The sequence below is a fragment of the Nicotiana sylvestris genome, chromosome 3 (assembly GCF_000393655.2).
Source record: "Nicotiana sylvestris chromosome 3, ASM39365v2, whole genome shotgun sequence".
Taxonomy (NCBI): domain Eukaryota; kingdom Viridiplantae; phylum Streptophyta; class Magnoliopsida; order Solanales; family Solanaceae; genus Nicotiana; species Nicotiana sylvestris.
This window is the reverse complement of record NC_091059.1, coordinates 119,358,668-119,375,572: the sequence shown is the minus strand read 5'-3', so window position 1 is coordinate 119,375,572 and position 16,905 is coordinate 119,358,668. Positions and strand designations below refer to the sequence as shown.

The window sequence follows — 16,905 nt, the reverse complement described above, 5'->3', positions numbered from 1 at the left end:
CGGATAATTATTGGATATTTGTATAGTAAAAATGCAAAAATAAATTGGTTGAAAGCCTTTAAAATTATAGAAAAAAATTATATAAATGCTTGTGCATGTTTGTAAATGCATGTGTACTATTTTTAAAAATATATATGCATATTAAAAATATATGAGGAAAAAATTGGATATCAACAAGTACTAAGAGTATACTTAAAAAAAACCAAGACATTTGTTTTAACAAGTTCAATTACCTTTAAAATGTACTGTTTGCATAGAAAAGGGTGTTCAGATCTTGTTACAATTCCCGATTAACATATCAAGAAAATTTTAAAGGGTTCAAAATCGGATGAGTCCCATGTTCAATTACATAGTCTTGGTTTAAAAAGATTAAGGAAACAAAGGCATAATCTAAACCAAGAGAATGATGAAAACGCCAACTCCAAACTTTGTTCCAGTATTTAAAGCACAATAAAGGAGTGAGAGACAAAATAACCGAGATGCCAAGAATCTGGCAAATAACGTAGAACACTGAAACATATATCACCAATAAAAAGTTATTTCCACTGTGATTTTATTTTAACCCATTCGAACTATTAATCAAAAATCGTAGACTATCATATGAACCAAAAATCATTGACTAAGTCATACAAGAATTTGAACCGCCATGTATTGCATCGACAGATTTTACTAACACTGAACAAATAGCTAAAGGGAGGCTCAGATACCACGATATAGAATTTAATGACATACATAGAGCCAATGCAGCGGAAATTAAACAAGGAACGTATCTTTAGCCATAGTTGTTCAAGTGTTATAGAATCACCTTATAAAACTTTTATAGAAAACCTAGGAGCCTTCTAGCTTGTGCCTATTGTAGGATGCCAGACTAATGGAGTCACAGACATATTTATAGGTAGGCTAGAGACTCTTAGGCAAATACTTTAGCCCCAGAGACTTCTCCATAAATTAGTTATTCTAAGGACTCCTAATATATGGTAATTTCTTTCCATCAAAGAAACTACCATATATGCATAACTATAGAATATTATCTCATATATTATTTCCTTTGGGGGACAAGATAAATAATTTATTACCTTATATGTGAGTCACACTAGAAGTCTCGGTAAATACTTATTCACCTATTACAATTAATACATAACTTTTACAAAAACACACATATCTAGTAAGAATTGCAAAACAATACAACATCGATTAACCAAACAAAACCAAAAGGAGTACACCAATTATAAAAGAATCATGTTATTAGAGACCTGCACGAAATGGCACATTGGTTGCAGGCAACCATGATCGACCACCAATAAAATTTTCCACACTGAACTTTGCTGCTTCATTTGAATTTGTGATCACTCGATATCCGCGCCACCTCACTCTCCTACTAGTCGATGCTCCAGGTCCACTGTTCCTATATTCTCCATAGTACAAAGTATTTAAAGCAAAATTACCATCCCATTCTAGCCAACCAGCAGGATCTACCAATGAATGAAGGTACGTTTTCATAAAAACAGTACGTGAATATTGTTTCCATGGTCGTCCCAAAAATGTCTTGAATGTACTTAGCACAGGCCTAAGATCAGAAGCTGCCATAACTCGCGAATTATGTATTGAAATTCCAGTATTTTGGTTAGGATCAGTACGGCCTTGTGCTGTTATAGTAATTTTTTGTTTATCCATAGGTCTCCTAGCAAATATCATGCAGTTTTGCAAAACTACTGCAGCGTTTCCAAAAATGAAGTCCACTGTCCCATAGATATAGCATTCTTTATAGAATTGTCTTTGTGAATGGACGTAAAGTGTGTCTTGATATCCTTCAAATCCACAACGATAAAAAACTGATCGGTCAGATCCAGAACGCAGTGCAACTGCTTGATGATTTTGTGGACCAGCTGTGTTGCGGAATGTAATGCCTCGAGCAATGAATCCTTCCCCAGTAACAGCTGCAAATTTGTAAGAGGGTCAAAAAATTAATTTTTGCAATATATAATAGTAGAAACAATAAAATATAGAAAGTGATCTCCAATTTAGGAGAAGTTATATATATTTTGTTTGAACATGAATATCAACGTAAATTATATATCTCATGAAGTTAACTCGTTGTATTAGAGTTTTTTTATAAGTAGGGTGAGACCGAAATAACTAATTTTGGAACAATCAAATATCTCTAGAAAATTAAGTCGGAAATTTTTTGGAGAACCCGAAACAAAATGTACAAAATTTGGTTTACAATTTATTACATGTAAAGAAATTAGTAGTAACTAAATTAGTAAATCCTTTACGATTAGTTGTGACGTTAAGAGAACATGCATGTCGTTTTGGAGCTATCTCTTTACATGCTTTATTACTTTCATGGGATTGAATCGTTAAGATTAATTCCCTTGCGTAGTGAACCTGCTTAATTTTTTGTTTTTACTTTAAAATCACATTTCATTAGCAAAAGAAAAAGATTGGGTAGCGGTATACTTACCAACAGTAGCAGATTTAAACGTGGTAGAACCTCCGACTACACTGCGGCTACCCGTGATAATGGTGTACCTCAAACCATCACCAACCAACATAATATTCTTCATTTTGTTTCCAATCTCCAAATTTTCTCTGTAAGCTCCACGTTTCACATGGATAATAAACCTTCCATTTCCATTTCCACTTCTTTTAGCAGCAGCATCTAACGCTGCTTTAATTGTCCGGAAATTCCCCGTACCATCTTGAGCCACCACTAAATTTGGCCTTATGGAAGATAATTGCAACAATTTTCTGTCACCTGGAGGAACCCAAGTTGGGAAACCATCTCTGTAAGTTTGCTTCAAAGTGGACCCATTAATATTGTTGAGTGCCAAAGTGTTACAAATTAATTCAGACACATTGTTTGACATGAGACTAGGTAAAATGTAGTCTGAATTAACGCCTAGCTCAACGAACCCGGTTCGACAAGTTTCGAGATTTGTTAAAGCTGTACTCAACCATGTTTGTGTATCAAAATCGGTACACTTGGTATTTGGGTCGAGTGTTTTATTGAGTTGGAGAATTGTGCTCTCGTAGAGGTTAACGCAATCCGACCAAGCTGCCTTCTCGCGTTCATTCCTACACTTTGCACCTAGTTGTTTGGTGTAAGTCTCAGCTTCGAGGGCTCTTTCCATGGCTATTTGCATTGCCATATTCTTGAAATCTGTCGTGTGCTTGGGTGCGAAATGATACATCCCATGGTTCATGAAATACTTGCATTGATTGGGGTAAGGGGCTTTGTTGCACCAATCATTGATGTCATTGTCAAAAAGGGTAATGGAAAAAGCAGGAAAAAGGAATGTGGAAAAGGAAATGAATAGTGCGAAGAAACCAAGCTTTGTCTCCATTGGTTAAAATTTCTTTTGATAGCCATAACTTTGACAATGGCTAGGTTATATAGTTGCACAAGTGAGGTGACAGGTTGTATTGAGATGGTTTTTGAGCATGATTGAGAAGGACAGAATTTAGGAATAATAGCAAAGTCAAATGCAATATTTTCATTACAAGTACAAACTGCAAAGTTTCCCTTGACGAATATTGTCAAAACAAAATTTCTGAGGATAATTTAATCATAACTAACTTTAGGAACCTATATTAAAATGAAGTCATGCCAGTCTAATTCAATCAAATAAAAGAACTACGTGCTTGTCAAATAGCTGTACCGCACGTCTATGTTCTATATCAACGAATTATTACGTGTTACAATTATCAAGCTTCTCAAATTCAAACAAGATAATAATACAATAAAAGGTTAAAGGCAGTTGCAAGAAGTCCACGCGATATCGGTTTGAAGATGGCATGAAGCATTTCTTATTAGTCCTTTTTGTTTCTGTTGAAATATAATTAAGTAGAATTTTTCGCAAATTTTTTCCTGAATAGGTTAGAGAGATATGAGAGCTTCTCTCTCTAAACATATCCAATACACTATTCACCATCCTTACTCTTTGTTTTGAACAACTCCTTCCCTCAGCAACCCTTCATCATGAGACAACATACTCCGGATCATGTACCTCATCAACCTGATAATGAACCCCCCCCCCCCCCCGACATAGGCAACATGCAAATTGATGACCCAACCCCAACTCCATTCAAGGCAACTTTCCTTCAAAAACTTTGTTCTATCACTAGCTCTTTCCACCTCCCACAGGCTAATTGCACCATTACAAAAGAGCTTGATCTATCAGATGAAAGCACAACTGTGCAAAACGATGGTGATGAAAACTTCATCCCACTAACCACTACTGATAAAGAGCGACTTTACTCACCATGGAAATACTCTGTTATTATCAAAGTTTTTGGGAAAAAATTAGTCCACCAGCTCCTTCGTCAAAAACTCATCCCCCTTTGGAAGCCGACGGAGGATTTATCTTTACTTAATTTGGGATCTGATTTTTTTCTAATTAAGTTTAATAAAGAAGAAAATATGCAGAATGCTTTGCATGGAGGACCTTGGTTTATTCTTAACCACTTTCTATCTGTCCGGAAATAGGAGCCAAAATTTATCGCATCAAACACACAACTAACCTTCTCAGTGTTGTGGGTTCGTCTCCCAGAGCTAACTACCAAGTTCTATGATCTAGAAATTCTCCAACGTATGGGTTCAAAGCTGGGACAATTATTAAAGGTAGACACTTGCACCTCTGCAACAACAAGGGGCCGATATGCACGTATTTGCATTGAAGTTTCCTTAGAAAAGCCACTAAAAACACATATACACATAGGCAACCATAAGCAGATCTTACTCTATGAAGGTCTTAATCTACTCTGCACCAAATGTGGACGCTTTGGACATGCATCATGGAGCTGTCTATTTGTTATCAACCATAACACCAGACAACAAACTCCTACATCTGACCAATCACACGACATCACACACACTACAGGACCCAGTGGAAGAGGAATGGAAAGTAGTCACCTTTCCAAAAAGATCAAACACACGATACCCCTACAGGCAAGCCACTAGATCAAACACACGATACCCCTACAGGCAAGCCACTCCTAACACTGATAACGCCTCTTCTTCAAGACAACATTCAATTGTGTAAAGTCGGACAGGGCAACAACAGGCGGCGGCCGCTACAGTGGACGATATCTACACAGGTACGTCCTCTAACCCTAATGGGCATCCTAAGGTCCAACTAAAAATGGATAACAAGCTACAGAAATTACCCACTACAAATGTCACCAACTAATTCTTCTCACTAAACCACATTGAGTCAAACATGACCCAATCGGAATTACACAGTCGAAACCCAACACTAGCCCACTTCCCGTTAAAGCCCACTACCAATTCTAAATCTATGGCTGATAAAAACCATAACTCTCTAGAGGCCCAGTCCAATGTACAAATCAAATCACAATAGCCCACTACTATCTCTAACATAAATAATTCTAACTCTTCTAATTCCAATCATAACCTACAACTAGACTACCAGTTACCAGTCACAGCAAATTGCCTGGACACGCCAAATATTACTACACAGACACGTAGATTTACCACCCTAACACATACACACGCCGCCGCTTCCATCAAACCACAAACCGCCACATCGCCACAGAAATTTGAAAACCCCAATGCACAACCATTTTTACCACGAAATAATCCAACAGCTTTGCATGAAACAGTAACCAAATCATGCAATCCTATTCCATGCAACTCTACTGCATCACTTCTCCCATCAAAACATAATCATCACACTTCACATGCCATTATTTCTACTGAATCACCTATACACACTACTAGTCCAACTGGCCAAACTTCAACATCAAATACTTCAATCTCCACTTCTCCTTAATAACTTACCACATAACACATCTCCTTCATCCAACTTTAGCTCAAACCAATATCCATAAAGAGATAGTTTGTATGGGTCCACCAAGTCTTAGAGTACCTGGTCCTCTACAAGTTTCTGCTAAAAATCCCACACAAGGGGATCAAAAAACCACGATCTACACCTGTAGACTTTTAACTTTACTAACTTGTAATCTTACCTATTACAAGCCACTTTACAATACTTCCGATTGCAAAGGATTTACTCAACTAACTTGTGGTACCTTTACCACAAGCCACTTTATGACTATCGTAGTTACAAAGGCTTTTTCTAACTTGTGGTGCTAGCACCCCAAGTCACTTTGTAATTCTACAATTACAAAGACTTTTTTTTATGACTAAATCTAGTCACAACCTAAACTCAACGAGTTTGAGGATTTACAAGAGGACTCCTAATTAGTATGCTTCTAAGTAAGCAATTTTAGGAGATATAGTAAGTACAATAACAAGGTTACAATTCAACTAGGACAACAACAATCAATCTTTTAGAAACTGGTCCGTAGTGGCGTTCAACCTTGTTCTTCAAGCTTGAGAGGATAATGAATTTTCTGTTTTTTGCAAAAAGCTTGAATGAGAAACAGAAACCTTCTAGTAATATCTTTGTATGAAGCTTCATCAGGTACATCTTGATCACATCACTTGAGGTGATGTGAGTGCTTTGTTTGATTAGAGAGTGAGTGGGCTGACAGTGTATTGCAGTGCGGCAGAAACAGTACCGTCAGTCACTTTAGCTCCACTTGTGTCCACATGACTTTGTACTGCTACATAGGAACCACAGGAGCACCAGGTCCTTAATTGGTTCCTAACTCCTGAATCTGTAGCAGTTCATCCTTAGCTGGAATCTGTTTAAGTTTGCAGCAATCCAAGTTGGTCAGGTTCCCTATCTGGTTCTTATCAGTAAGTTTGTTTGATCATCAAAGCACAAGGCAAGAGTATTTAAGATCTATCAATTTCCCCCTTTTTGATGATGACAAACTTAAACAGTTATAAGTTCAGAATTAAGGCAGCAGAGAGCAGTGTCAAAAAGTTCCTCCTGAGACGATATTCCCCATTTCCCTAATGTGATTCCCCCTGAGTCCATATTAATCTTTTTTCCCCTTTTGGCATCATTAAAAAGAATAAAAGCACAAAGAAGTCCAGCCAAGCTAACTCATGCCACATATGTACACACTAGCATGAGAAAGAATAGAATGCAAAGAGAAAGTAATTGACAAAATAAAAGAGGATTTAGATTAATAATAGTTTCATATGCCCCTTCCTTTGAAAAAGGAAGAGGCAACATTTGGACTTGATCACGAGAGCAGTAGTAGTAGTACATCCCAACCACAACGAAAAAAAACAACAAAAAACATTCACCAATCATCAACAGAAAAAAAACACATCCAGATAACTGGTCACTGAGGGGAAACTTAAGGGGAACTAGGAGGAAAAGGCTTGGAAGCAGCGGCAAGTGTCTGGAGAACAAGGTCTATTTGGGCATTTCCCGACTTTTGCTCGTTGAGCAGTTTGATTTTCAGGTTCTCGACTTCCGCCCTGAGGTTAGCATTTTCTTGAGTCAAACGGATCACCTCATCATTCGACATGGGAACCGCTCGAGCTTACTGACCTTCTAGGATGGCATTCCTGGCCTTCAGTTGACGTATCTCTTCAGCTGCACTGTTTTGGGCATTGATGAGCTGAAACACAATTGAAGTGCTTCCTACACCCCTATACTTCTCAATACACTCGCACTCTTCCAAGGTTGTCTATGAGAATGTCTGCTTATATGGGTCCTTACTTTGCCGTTCCCAGCGGAACCTCAAAGTATTTGAACACTTGCGTGAGCAAGAATCCATAGGGAAGCCCGCGATTGCCATCCTTGAAATCAGCCACTTTCTGCATATGCTCAATCATTATGGCAGGCAAACTCACAGGGTTGAAACCGTCCAATTGCTCCATTAAGAATAAATCAAATTTGGAAGTGATAGATCTCCTTTCTGCTCGAGGCAGCAGGACTTTGTTCACCAGTTCAAACAACAACTGGTAGATGGAAAGCAGTGCTTTCTTATGAACCTGGTCCCCCTTCTTATTAGAGTTATCTTTCACGACTGCATTTTGGAAGTTGTATTGACAAACATCTCTTACACTAGACACCCCAATAGTAGGAACCTGCAGAATTTCCCCAAGTAATTTCACGTCAAAGACAATATCCACCCTATTTACTAAAGCACACACATGGTCAGTATCCACTGGAAAGAGACTGGCGAAGAAGCTCTTGACCTCCTCCTCATACACTTTAGGAGCGTCAATGTAGAACAGATGTGTCCATTTCTGAAACTCCACCATTTCTAGAAGCTGACGAATTCTTGCCATCTCAGAGATTGTTGGGTCAAACATGCTACCCAGCAAAACCTTTTGATGCCTTAGTCGCTCAGATCTAAGGCAGACGTCACTTCTAGATTTCTTACCAGAACTGGGTTCTTCAACTGTTTCCCATTTACGTTTCCTATGTTTTTCTCCACTAACTTTACCTTTCCCCTTGGACTTGACAAGAATATCTTCATCACTCACTGCCTCCTTTATCTTGGACTTGGAAGTAGATCCTTTTGTTATGGAGACAGACTTAACCTTTTTCGAGGACCTCCTAACAAGGGAACCAGGTTCCTCAGGGGTTCCTTCCTCCACCACAACGACAGGGATAGCTTCATCACTTATAGGGACACCATTTTTTACCAACTTTCTCCTTTTCTTTTTACTACTTTTCTTGCTCTTTTGAAGTGCAGAATCGTAGGTTGCTTTGACTTGAAGCCTGGTTGTAGGCCGCTTACTTTCAGACTCAGGAGTGGTGACAACCTTGCGCTGACTCAAGAATGCATCTAGGGTCATATTGTTCAGGTCTTCTTCATCGCTAGACCTCATTTCTGATGCTTGAATTTTCAGGGGCACAACATTGAAAGTAGGTACAGCACTATCCTGGGGTTGAGAGTCCTGACCTGGGTCCTCCGGAGAGGGATCAAGTTCCTCACGAGATGCCCCAGTAGTGTATATTGTTGTATTCCCTTCAACAGCCAGAAGGGTCCCTTCTACCCACACGCTTTGTGACTCTTTTCTCTGAGAAATAACTTCATGCAGTATGCCATCCCCGGATATGAAAAACACAGTCTTTTCTTCCTCAACGGGTGCTTCCACGACCATGGAGTCAACAGTAACGATGGCGGAGCCTTTTGTGAAGTCAGTATTTTCACCTTGTTTTCCAATTAGGGTTTTACTGGTATGGGCATCAGATGACATTGATGACGGAATAGTGGTTTCAGGAGTTTCAGAGTAGGAAGGAGGTTGAGAAACTAGGGAAGTAGTGATTGTAGCAGTGGAGGTGATAGAGGGTGACACGGACTCAGTGAAGAGGAGAGGTCCCATGGATGGGTAAGAGGTTTTCTCAGCCATTGGAAGAGGAGGTCTGATGATCCTTACTTTTTGGTGAATCTAGAATAGGTCTTATGGTTATGAAGAGCAGACGAGAGGGGTTTTTAAACGGAGAGGACAATTATAAAGTAAGAAGAATAGGTACTGGTTCTGAAACGGCGGTTGGGTGAGGAGAATCGTGACATTTCAGAGGGAGATGGAACGTTTTGAATTGAAGAGACGTGACAGCCGGATCTGAAAAGTTGATGACATGGCAGTTGTATTTTGTTCCTTTTAAGACGTGTATTAAAGGATGTACAGAACTACTAACCTTTAGTACAAGAACCTGGTTCTTGCGAAACATTTTCTTCAAGTCCTCCTTCCCCTTTTTTTGAAAAGAATTAATCCTCTTTTATCAGTCATGTGCTGCATCTACTGCTTCTATGCTCATCATGCGTGTTTACTTGTAACGGTATTAAAGTGAGTTAGGCAGGGCTAGAAAACACTTTGAACCTATTATTTCTTAATTACTCTAGCCAACTCAAAAAGGGATCAGGTACTTAGTTTGACCTCAACAGTCCCAACTTTACCCTGTTTCTTTCGAACTGTTCCCTACTTAGTGCCTTGGTAAAAATGTCTGTAATTTGATCTTCAGTGTTGCAGAACTTCGTGCGTATCAACCCTTTCTCCATATTATCTCTCAGAAAATGATGCCTCACATCAATATGTTTGGTCCTTTTATGTTGGACTGGATTCTTTGCCATGTTGAGTTCACTGATATTGTCACATAGGAGCGGCACACTCTCAGTGAGAACTCTAAAATCATCTAGTTGCTGCTTGATCCACAGAAGCTAAGCACAGCAGGATGCTGCAGCCACATATTCAGCTTCAGCTATTGAAAGAGCCACTGAATTTTGCTTCCTTGTACCCCAAGAGATAAGACATGATCCTAAGAAGTGAGCCATCCCAGAAGTACTTTTTTTGTCCACAAGATAACCTGCATAGTCTGCATCAGCATACCCAATTAGATTAAAATTGTCACCTGATGGATAATATAGCACCAGGTCCTACGTGCCTTTGAGATATCTCAGTATTCTTTTTGCAACCTTCAAGTGAGATTCCTTGGGGTTAGATTGAAACCTCGCACACAAACCCATGCTAAAAACAACATCAGGTCGACTAGCAGTGAGATAGAGAAGAGACCCAATGATGCCTCTATACATTGTTTGATTCACAGGAGATCATATTTCATCCATGTCCAGTCGGGTGGCAGTTGCAATGGGAGTGTCTATCACCTTTGATGCTTCCATGTCAAACCTCTTCAAGAGTTCCCTAATGTATTTTTGCTGACAGATGGAAGTACATTTTGGGGACTGTTTTACTTGAATACCCAAGAAGAAATTTAATTCCCTCATCATGCTCATTTCAAATTCACTCCCCATAAGTTTTGCAAATTCTTCACATAGGGAGTCAGTTGTTGCTCCAAAGATGATATCATCAATATAGACCTGAACAATGAGCAGGTTCCTTTCTCGTTTCTTTAAGAAAAGAGTGTTGTCAATCTTTCCTCTCTTAAAGCCATTTTCTAAGAGAAATTTTGACAATCTTTCATACCACGCTCGAGGATGCTACTTTAGCCCATACAGGGCTTTGCCCAATTTGAACACATACTCAGGGTGCTCATGACTTTCAAACCCAGGTGGTTGCTTTACATAGACTTCTTCCTTAAGTAGTCCATTCAAGAATGCACTTTTGACATCCATTTGGAACAGAGTGAATTCCATATGAGAAGCAAAGGCGATCAGAATTCTGATGGCTTCCATGCGAGCCACTAGAGCAAAAGTTTCATCATAGTCAATCCTTTCCTCCTGATTGTAACCTTGAACTACTAGCCTGGCCTTATTCCTTGTGCTAATTCCATGCTCATCGAGCTTGTTTCTGAATACCCACCTAGTTCCTATAATGGTTCTATCTGGGGGTCTGGGTACCAGGTGCCACACATTGTTTCTCTCAAGCTGATACAGCTCGTCTTGCATGGTTGTAATCCAATCTGTATCTTTTAGGGCTTCCTTGATTTTTTTGGGTTCTATTTAGGAGAGAAAAGCAGAGAAGGCAAGTGAATTTCTAGCTCTTGACCTGGTTTGGACTCCTGAATCTAGAGGAGTGATTATATTGTCTATGGGGTGAGAACTTTGATGTCTCTAGTTAGATGATTGGGGTTCATTCTGAGAAGAAGAAGGTATGTTTGGGTGATTTTCCTCTATCCTTCTCTCAGATGCAAGTGGAGTTCCCTGAACTGCATCAACCACTCTTTCTTCAGCTTCAGCGGTTGTAATTGAAGTGCTTGGTTCTGTAGATAATGAGGCAGCGTTGTCTTCATTTGCCTCCTTCATTTGACTCATCATATCTGCCTTTCTGTTTGTCATGTTAATGACTTCGCCAGGAACAAGTAAGGGTTCTCCATCTTGATCTTCCTCAGCGTTCTTCTCAAATGATGGGTGAGATTCATCAAAGATAACATGGATGTTTTCTTCAACATATTGAGTCCGCTTGTTATATATCTTGTAAGCCTTGCTTTGAGAAGAGTGGCCAAGAAATATCCCTTCATCACTTTTGGCATCGAACATACCAAGCTGATCTTTTCCATTATTGAGAACATAGCATTTGCATCCAAACGTTCCTAGGTAGGTCAGCTTGGGTTTTCTTCAATTTAACAGTTCATATGGTGTCTTGTTCAGAATTGATCTGATCATGCACCTGTTCACTATGTTGTAGGCAGTGTTGACAGCTTCAGCCCAAAAGTTCTTTACAAGTCCACTGTCAATCAGCATTGTTCTTGCAATTTCTTCTAGAGTTCTGTTCTTTCTTTCTACTTCACCATTTTGCTGAGGAGTTCTAGGAGCTGAGAAGTTGTGAGAGATATCATTTTCATTGCAGAAATCATCGAATTTGACATTGTCAAATTCTGTCCCATGATCTAATCTAATGCATACAACTCTAGACTCCATTTTTACTTGAATTTTCTTCACAAAGGCCACAAATACTTCAGCCATTTCATATTTTGTTCTAAGAAACAAAGTCAATGTGAATCTGGAGTAGTCATCCACGATCACAAAAATGTATCTCTTTCCTCCTCTGCTTTGCACCCTCATAGGTCCACACAGATCCATATGCAAGAGCTCAAGTGGTTTTGAGGTGCTCACATCTCTTTTTGACTTAAAGGAGGACTTTACATGTTTTCCTCTAGCACAGGCATCGCAGACGACAGAGGCAAACCATGGACCAGGTTCTTCTGAATTAGTTTGTTCAGAAGAGAGAAGCTTGCATGGCCCAGTCTTCTGTGTCATAGTTCAGCATCATCGTCAACCGCCTTCAGACAACTCAGATCACCACTCTGTAAAGATTCGAAATTAACAACATAGATGTTCTTGTATCTTTTGGCCACAGGACTATTTCACCAGTCACAAGGTTAGTGACTGTACATATTTTGGACAAGAACTCCACCTTGTTTCCCTTATCGCAAATTTAAGAGACAGTCAGGAGACTACACTTAAGTCCATTGACATAGTACACATTTTCAATAGAGCAAGTGAGTGACTTCCTAACTTTTCCAACTCCAAGATTGTACCCCTTTTTGCCATTGCCAAAGGATACACTCCCTCCTTGTAGGGATTTTAGCGAAAGAAGATTTATGGTGTTCCCAGTCATGTGTTTCGAACATTCGATATCCATGAACCATTGTTGACCACTTCCCTTCACTGTCCCCTGCACAAGAATTTTAGGAGTTATTATTTTAGGAGTTATTTTTAGGAACCCAAACAAGTTTGGGTACCTTGTAGTAACCAAGAGGATGAATAAGAGCTCTTTTAGTCCATGCAGGTAATGTGCATTTTTTATGAGTGAAACCTGGTCCCTCTTTATGATCACACTTTCAACAACCACTTTATCTTTTGGTACTGATTGATTTTTGGCCTGGACACCTTCCTAGGAGCGCCTAGTGTTCCCATATTGGGTCCGAGGCCAGTTATCAGATGCAGTGGCGCTCTTACTGTGAGGGTTGTAAGGATCCCTTTTCCTTGAAAACCCTACTCCCCGCCCTTTTTCACTATCATTAGTGAACAAGGCAGTGGTAGCCTCTACGGACCATGTCCACTTTAGAGACTTTTCAAGGTCATTCATTACTTTTTCTATATTGGCTTGGAGGAGCTCATTTTTCTCAATTTCAGCGCTCATCCTACATTTCAAGGCCTTAACCTCATCTTCAAGCCTAACATATTCTTCACTAACTATCTCCTTTCCTCTTTCAGGGTTTTCAGGTTTTGACTTAGTCAAGGGCTCTACTATTTGTTCCCTTTGGTCAACAGCTTCTGCCAAGAGATCACTCTTTTCTTTTCTAAGAGTTTCAATGGCATTCTTTCGATCAGTAATTACAGCCACTAAGTCTTTCCTAGTATGTTCAGATTCTTCTAGTTCTAAGAACAAGGAATCCATATCCTCCGCAAGACTACAAAATGCAGTAATTAAAACATCAGCTAAACACATGAGTTTTTTTTGGAGAGTAGGATTTTAGATTTTTCTGAACATCCCTGAAGTTTACCTTTTCGTTGCCATTGTCTTCATCATTGTCTGATTGCCCCATCAAAGCAAGCGTTGAGTCATATCCAGTCTCCTCGCCTTCAACTGCCATCGTAGAACTATCGTCAGTATTAGATTTATTTTGTTTTACTTATGTAGTTTCATCATAAGCTATTTTCAAAGCCTCCCATATTTTCTTGGCAGTGTCGCATGTAGAGATTCTGTCGTACTCATTAGGTTCCAAACCATAAACTAGAATTTTCTTGGCACGAGCATTCTTCTTCAATGCTTTCTTATATGCTTCAGTGTATTCTTCGATGGTCTTGATTGGAACAAACGGACCATCGCAGATAATATCCCAAAGCTCACAATCCTCAGCCATGATAAAATCATGCATTCTAGCTTTCCACCACCAATAGCATTTTCCATCAAACTTGGGTGGGTGGTATATGGATTGACCTTCTTCAAGATTTAGTGGAGCCATCATGAGGATCCTTCCTATGTGTTAACCTGATAGGAGGAACCCGCTCTGATACCAATTGATAGTTTGTATGGGTCTACCAAGTCTTAGAGTACCTGGTCCTCTACAAGTTTCTGCTGAGAGCACTTAGTAAAGCAGTAAGTAAATGAGGCAGAGGATTTTTACGTGGAAAAATCCCGCACAAGGGGATCAAAAAATCATGACCTACACCTGTAGGCTTTTAACTTTACTAACTTGTAATCTTACCTATTACAAGCCACTTTACAATACTTCCGATTGTAAAGGATTTACTCAACTAACGTGTGGTACCTTTACCACAAGCTACTTTGTGACTATCCTAGTTACAAAGGTTTTTTCTAACTTGTGGTGCTATCACCCCAAGCCACTTTGCAATTATACAATTACAAAGACTTTTCTTTATGGCTAAATCTAGTCACAACCTAAACTCAGCGAGTTTGAGGATTTACAAGAGGACTCCTAATCAGTATGCTTCTAAGTAAGCAATTTTAGGAGATATAGTAAGTACAGTAACAAGGTTACAACTCAACTAGGACATCAACAATCGATCTTTTAGGAACTGGTCTATAGTGGCGTTCAAACTTGTTCTTCAAGCTTGAGAGGATGATGAGTTTTCTATTTTTTGCAAAAAGCTTAAATGAGAAACAGAAACCTTCCAGTGATGTCTTTGTATGAAGCTTCATCGGGTACATCTTGATCACATCACTTGAGGTGATGTGAGTGCTTTGTTTGATTAGAGAGTGAGTGGGCTGACAGTGTATTGCAGTGCGGCAGAAACAGTGCCGTCAGTCACTTTAGCTCCACTTGTCCACATGACTTTGTACTGCTACATAGGAACCACAGGAGCACCAGGTCCTTGATTGGTTCCTAACTCCTGAATCTGTAGCAGTTCATCCTTAGCTGGAATCCGTTTAAGTTTGCAGCAATCCAAGTAGGTCAGGTTCCCTATCTGGTTCTTATCAGTAAGTTTGTTAGATCATCAAAATAATAGGCAAGAGTATTTAATATCTATCATAAAGCCAACATGTAGAGACCAAATTTCACCCCCAGCACCCCAACCACTCTATGAGGGACAATCTCAACACAAACAACTCCTTCTTTTAACTCTCTCTCCTGATCATGCAGGGCCCTCAGCAACCACTACCAATGACACCACTGATATACACATCCCAACCGGAATTAATGGATTACCCACTCCAATCATGGTTGGAGATGGAACTCCAAGGTTATGCTCTAATTTTCACACTACAATTTAACAATCAAGAAGTGATACTACTAGTTCAAAATCCAACTCATCTAGCTAAAATAGTAACGCAGGGGATGCGCTTTGGGATGGAAGCGTATGCACAAAGTCAGTGGTACACCACTCACACACCACTAATGGTGGACCACCATCCATCGAGCTCACACACACCTCAATGGAACTACCCGATACATCCTCCATCACAGCTGGCAACCCCCACCATGAATCTTCTCCCATTATATCCTCCACACTATTGGGCCAAATCTATGCACCTTGGTTCCAACCCATAAATTCGTTCAATCCCCTAGCTCCCTATGCAACACCTAGCAGCTCCATACGACCCTTTTCCACCCACTGGACAACCTTCCCCAAACCCCCCCCCCCTCCATCTCCAAACGAATAAGAACTTCAAGCCAGGCAGGAGCTTGCAGAGATACTAGCAGAAATGAGGGAAACAATGACGGAATTTATATGGTTAAAGGGAATCTATCTCTACACCCTCAAAGAGCAGCACGAAAAAAATTTCATTCTCAAATGCCCGCCCGAACTCGAAACATGCAGCATCAACTTTCGAGTGACGACAAATCGAGACTCGCGGAAATATGCCATGGTCATAATTCTGAAGCTGCGTCAGACTCGGACAAGGATGGAGTAGGAGGAGAGGACAAGCATGGAACAGGAGGAGAGGGTGCCACCAACTGCCACACTCCAACTTCTTGACCCAATAGAGCCGGTTATCTCTCCCCGTTTAGCTATGAACTTGTTAATTTGGAATTGTAGGGGCTCGCATAACCCGGATTTTAGGCGTCATTTTAGGTCTCTTTTCGATAATCATAGGAGAACTTTAGGTATATTATTGGAAACTCACATGCAGGACCACTCACGCCTCCGAGATGATTTCCAATTCACACACATGTCTCAAGTGGCAGCAAATGGCCTTGTTAGAGGACTAGTAGTTCTTTGGAACAACAATCTAATTACTGTGGAGGAATTACGGATGACTGATCAGGAAATTCATTGTGTTGTCCAGGTATGCCCTAATCCTTTTAAATGGCTATTCTCTTTGTTAGCAATAGTTATAACAAACGTAATATATTATGGGAAAACCTAATGCCTATCTATGACACTTATAGAGGACCTTGGTTAGTTGGGGGAATTTTAATGAGCTCCTCACATCTAATGAAAAATTTGGAGGCAGACCGTTAAGCAACAATAGAGCGGACACATTTGGACATTGCCTCAACTATTGCAACCTAATAGACTTAGGGTTTAAAGGTAGTCGATTTACTTGGACTATGTCGTCACGGTCACACCATTTTAGAAAGGCTTGATCGTATGTTAGCAAATTATGATTGAATAAATCATTATCCAGAGGCA

The 16,905-nt window shown here is 39.8% G+C and overlaps 1 protein-coding gene across 1 annotated transcript; it reads right to left on the bottom strand.

The window, feature by feature from the left end:
* Window positions 1-1,061: 1,061 nt before the first annotated feature.
* Window positions 1,062-3,351, bottom strand: LOC104223991 (pectinesterase 2-like). The gene is made up of 2 exons (XM_009775536.2): window positions 2,465-3,351; window positions 1,062-1,937 (listed from the first exon to the last, which is right to left on the bottom strand). The coding sequence occupies exons 1-2, from the start codon at window positions 3,345-3,347 to the stop codon at window positions 1,246-1,248; spliced, it is 1,575 nt and encodes a 524-aa protein (XP_009773838.1). The 5' UTR covers window positions 3,348-3,351; the 3' UTR covers window positions 1,062-1,245.
* Window positions 3,352-16,905: the final 13,554 nt, after the last annotated feature.

What these genes read in the sequence shown, in the direction of transcription:
- LOC104223991 (XM_009775536.2), bottom strand. Translation starts at nt 3,347, where the DNA reads ATGGAGACAAAGCTTGGTTTCTTCGCACTATTCATTTCCTTTTCCACA. An exon ending in GTTTAAATCTGCTACTGTTG is followed by an intron (nt 1,938 to 2,464) that starts GTAAGTATACCG and finishes ACAAATTTGCAG; the next exon opens with CTGTTACTGGGGAAGGATTC.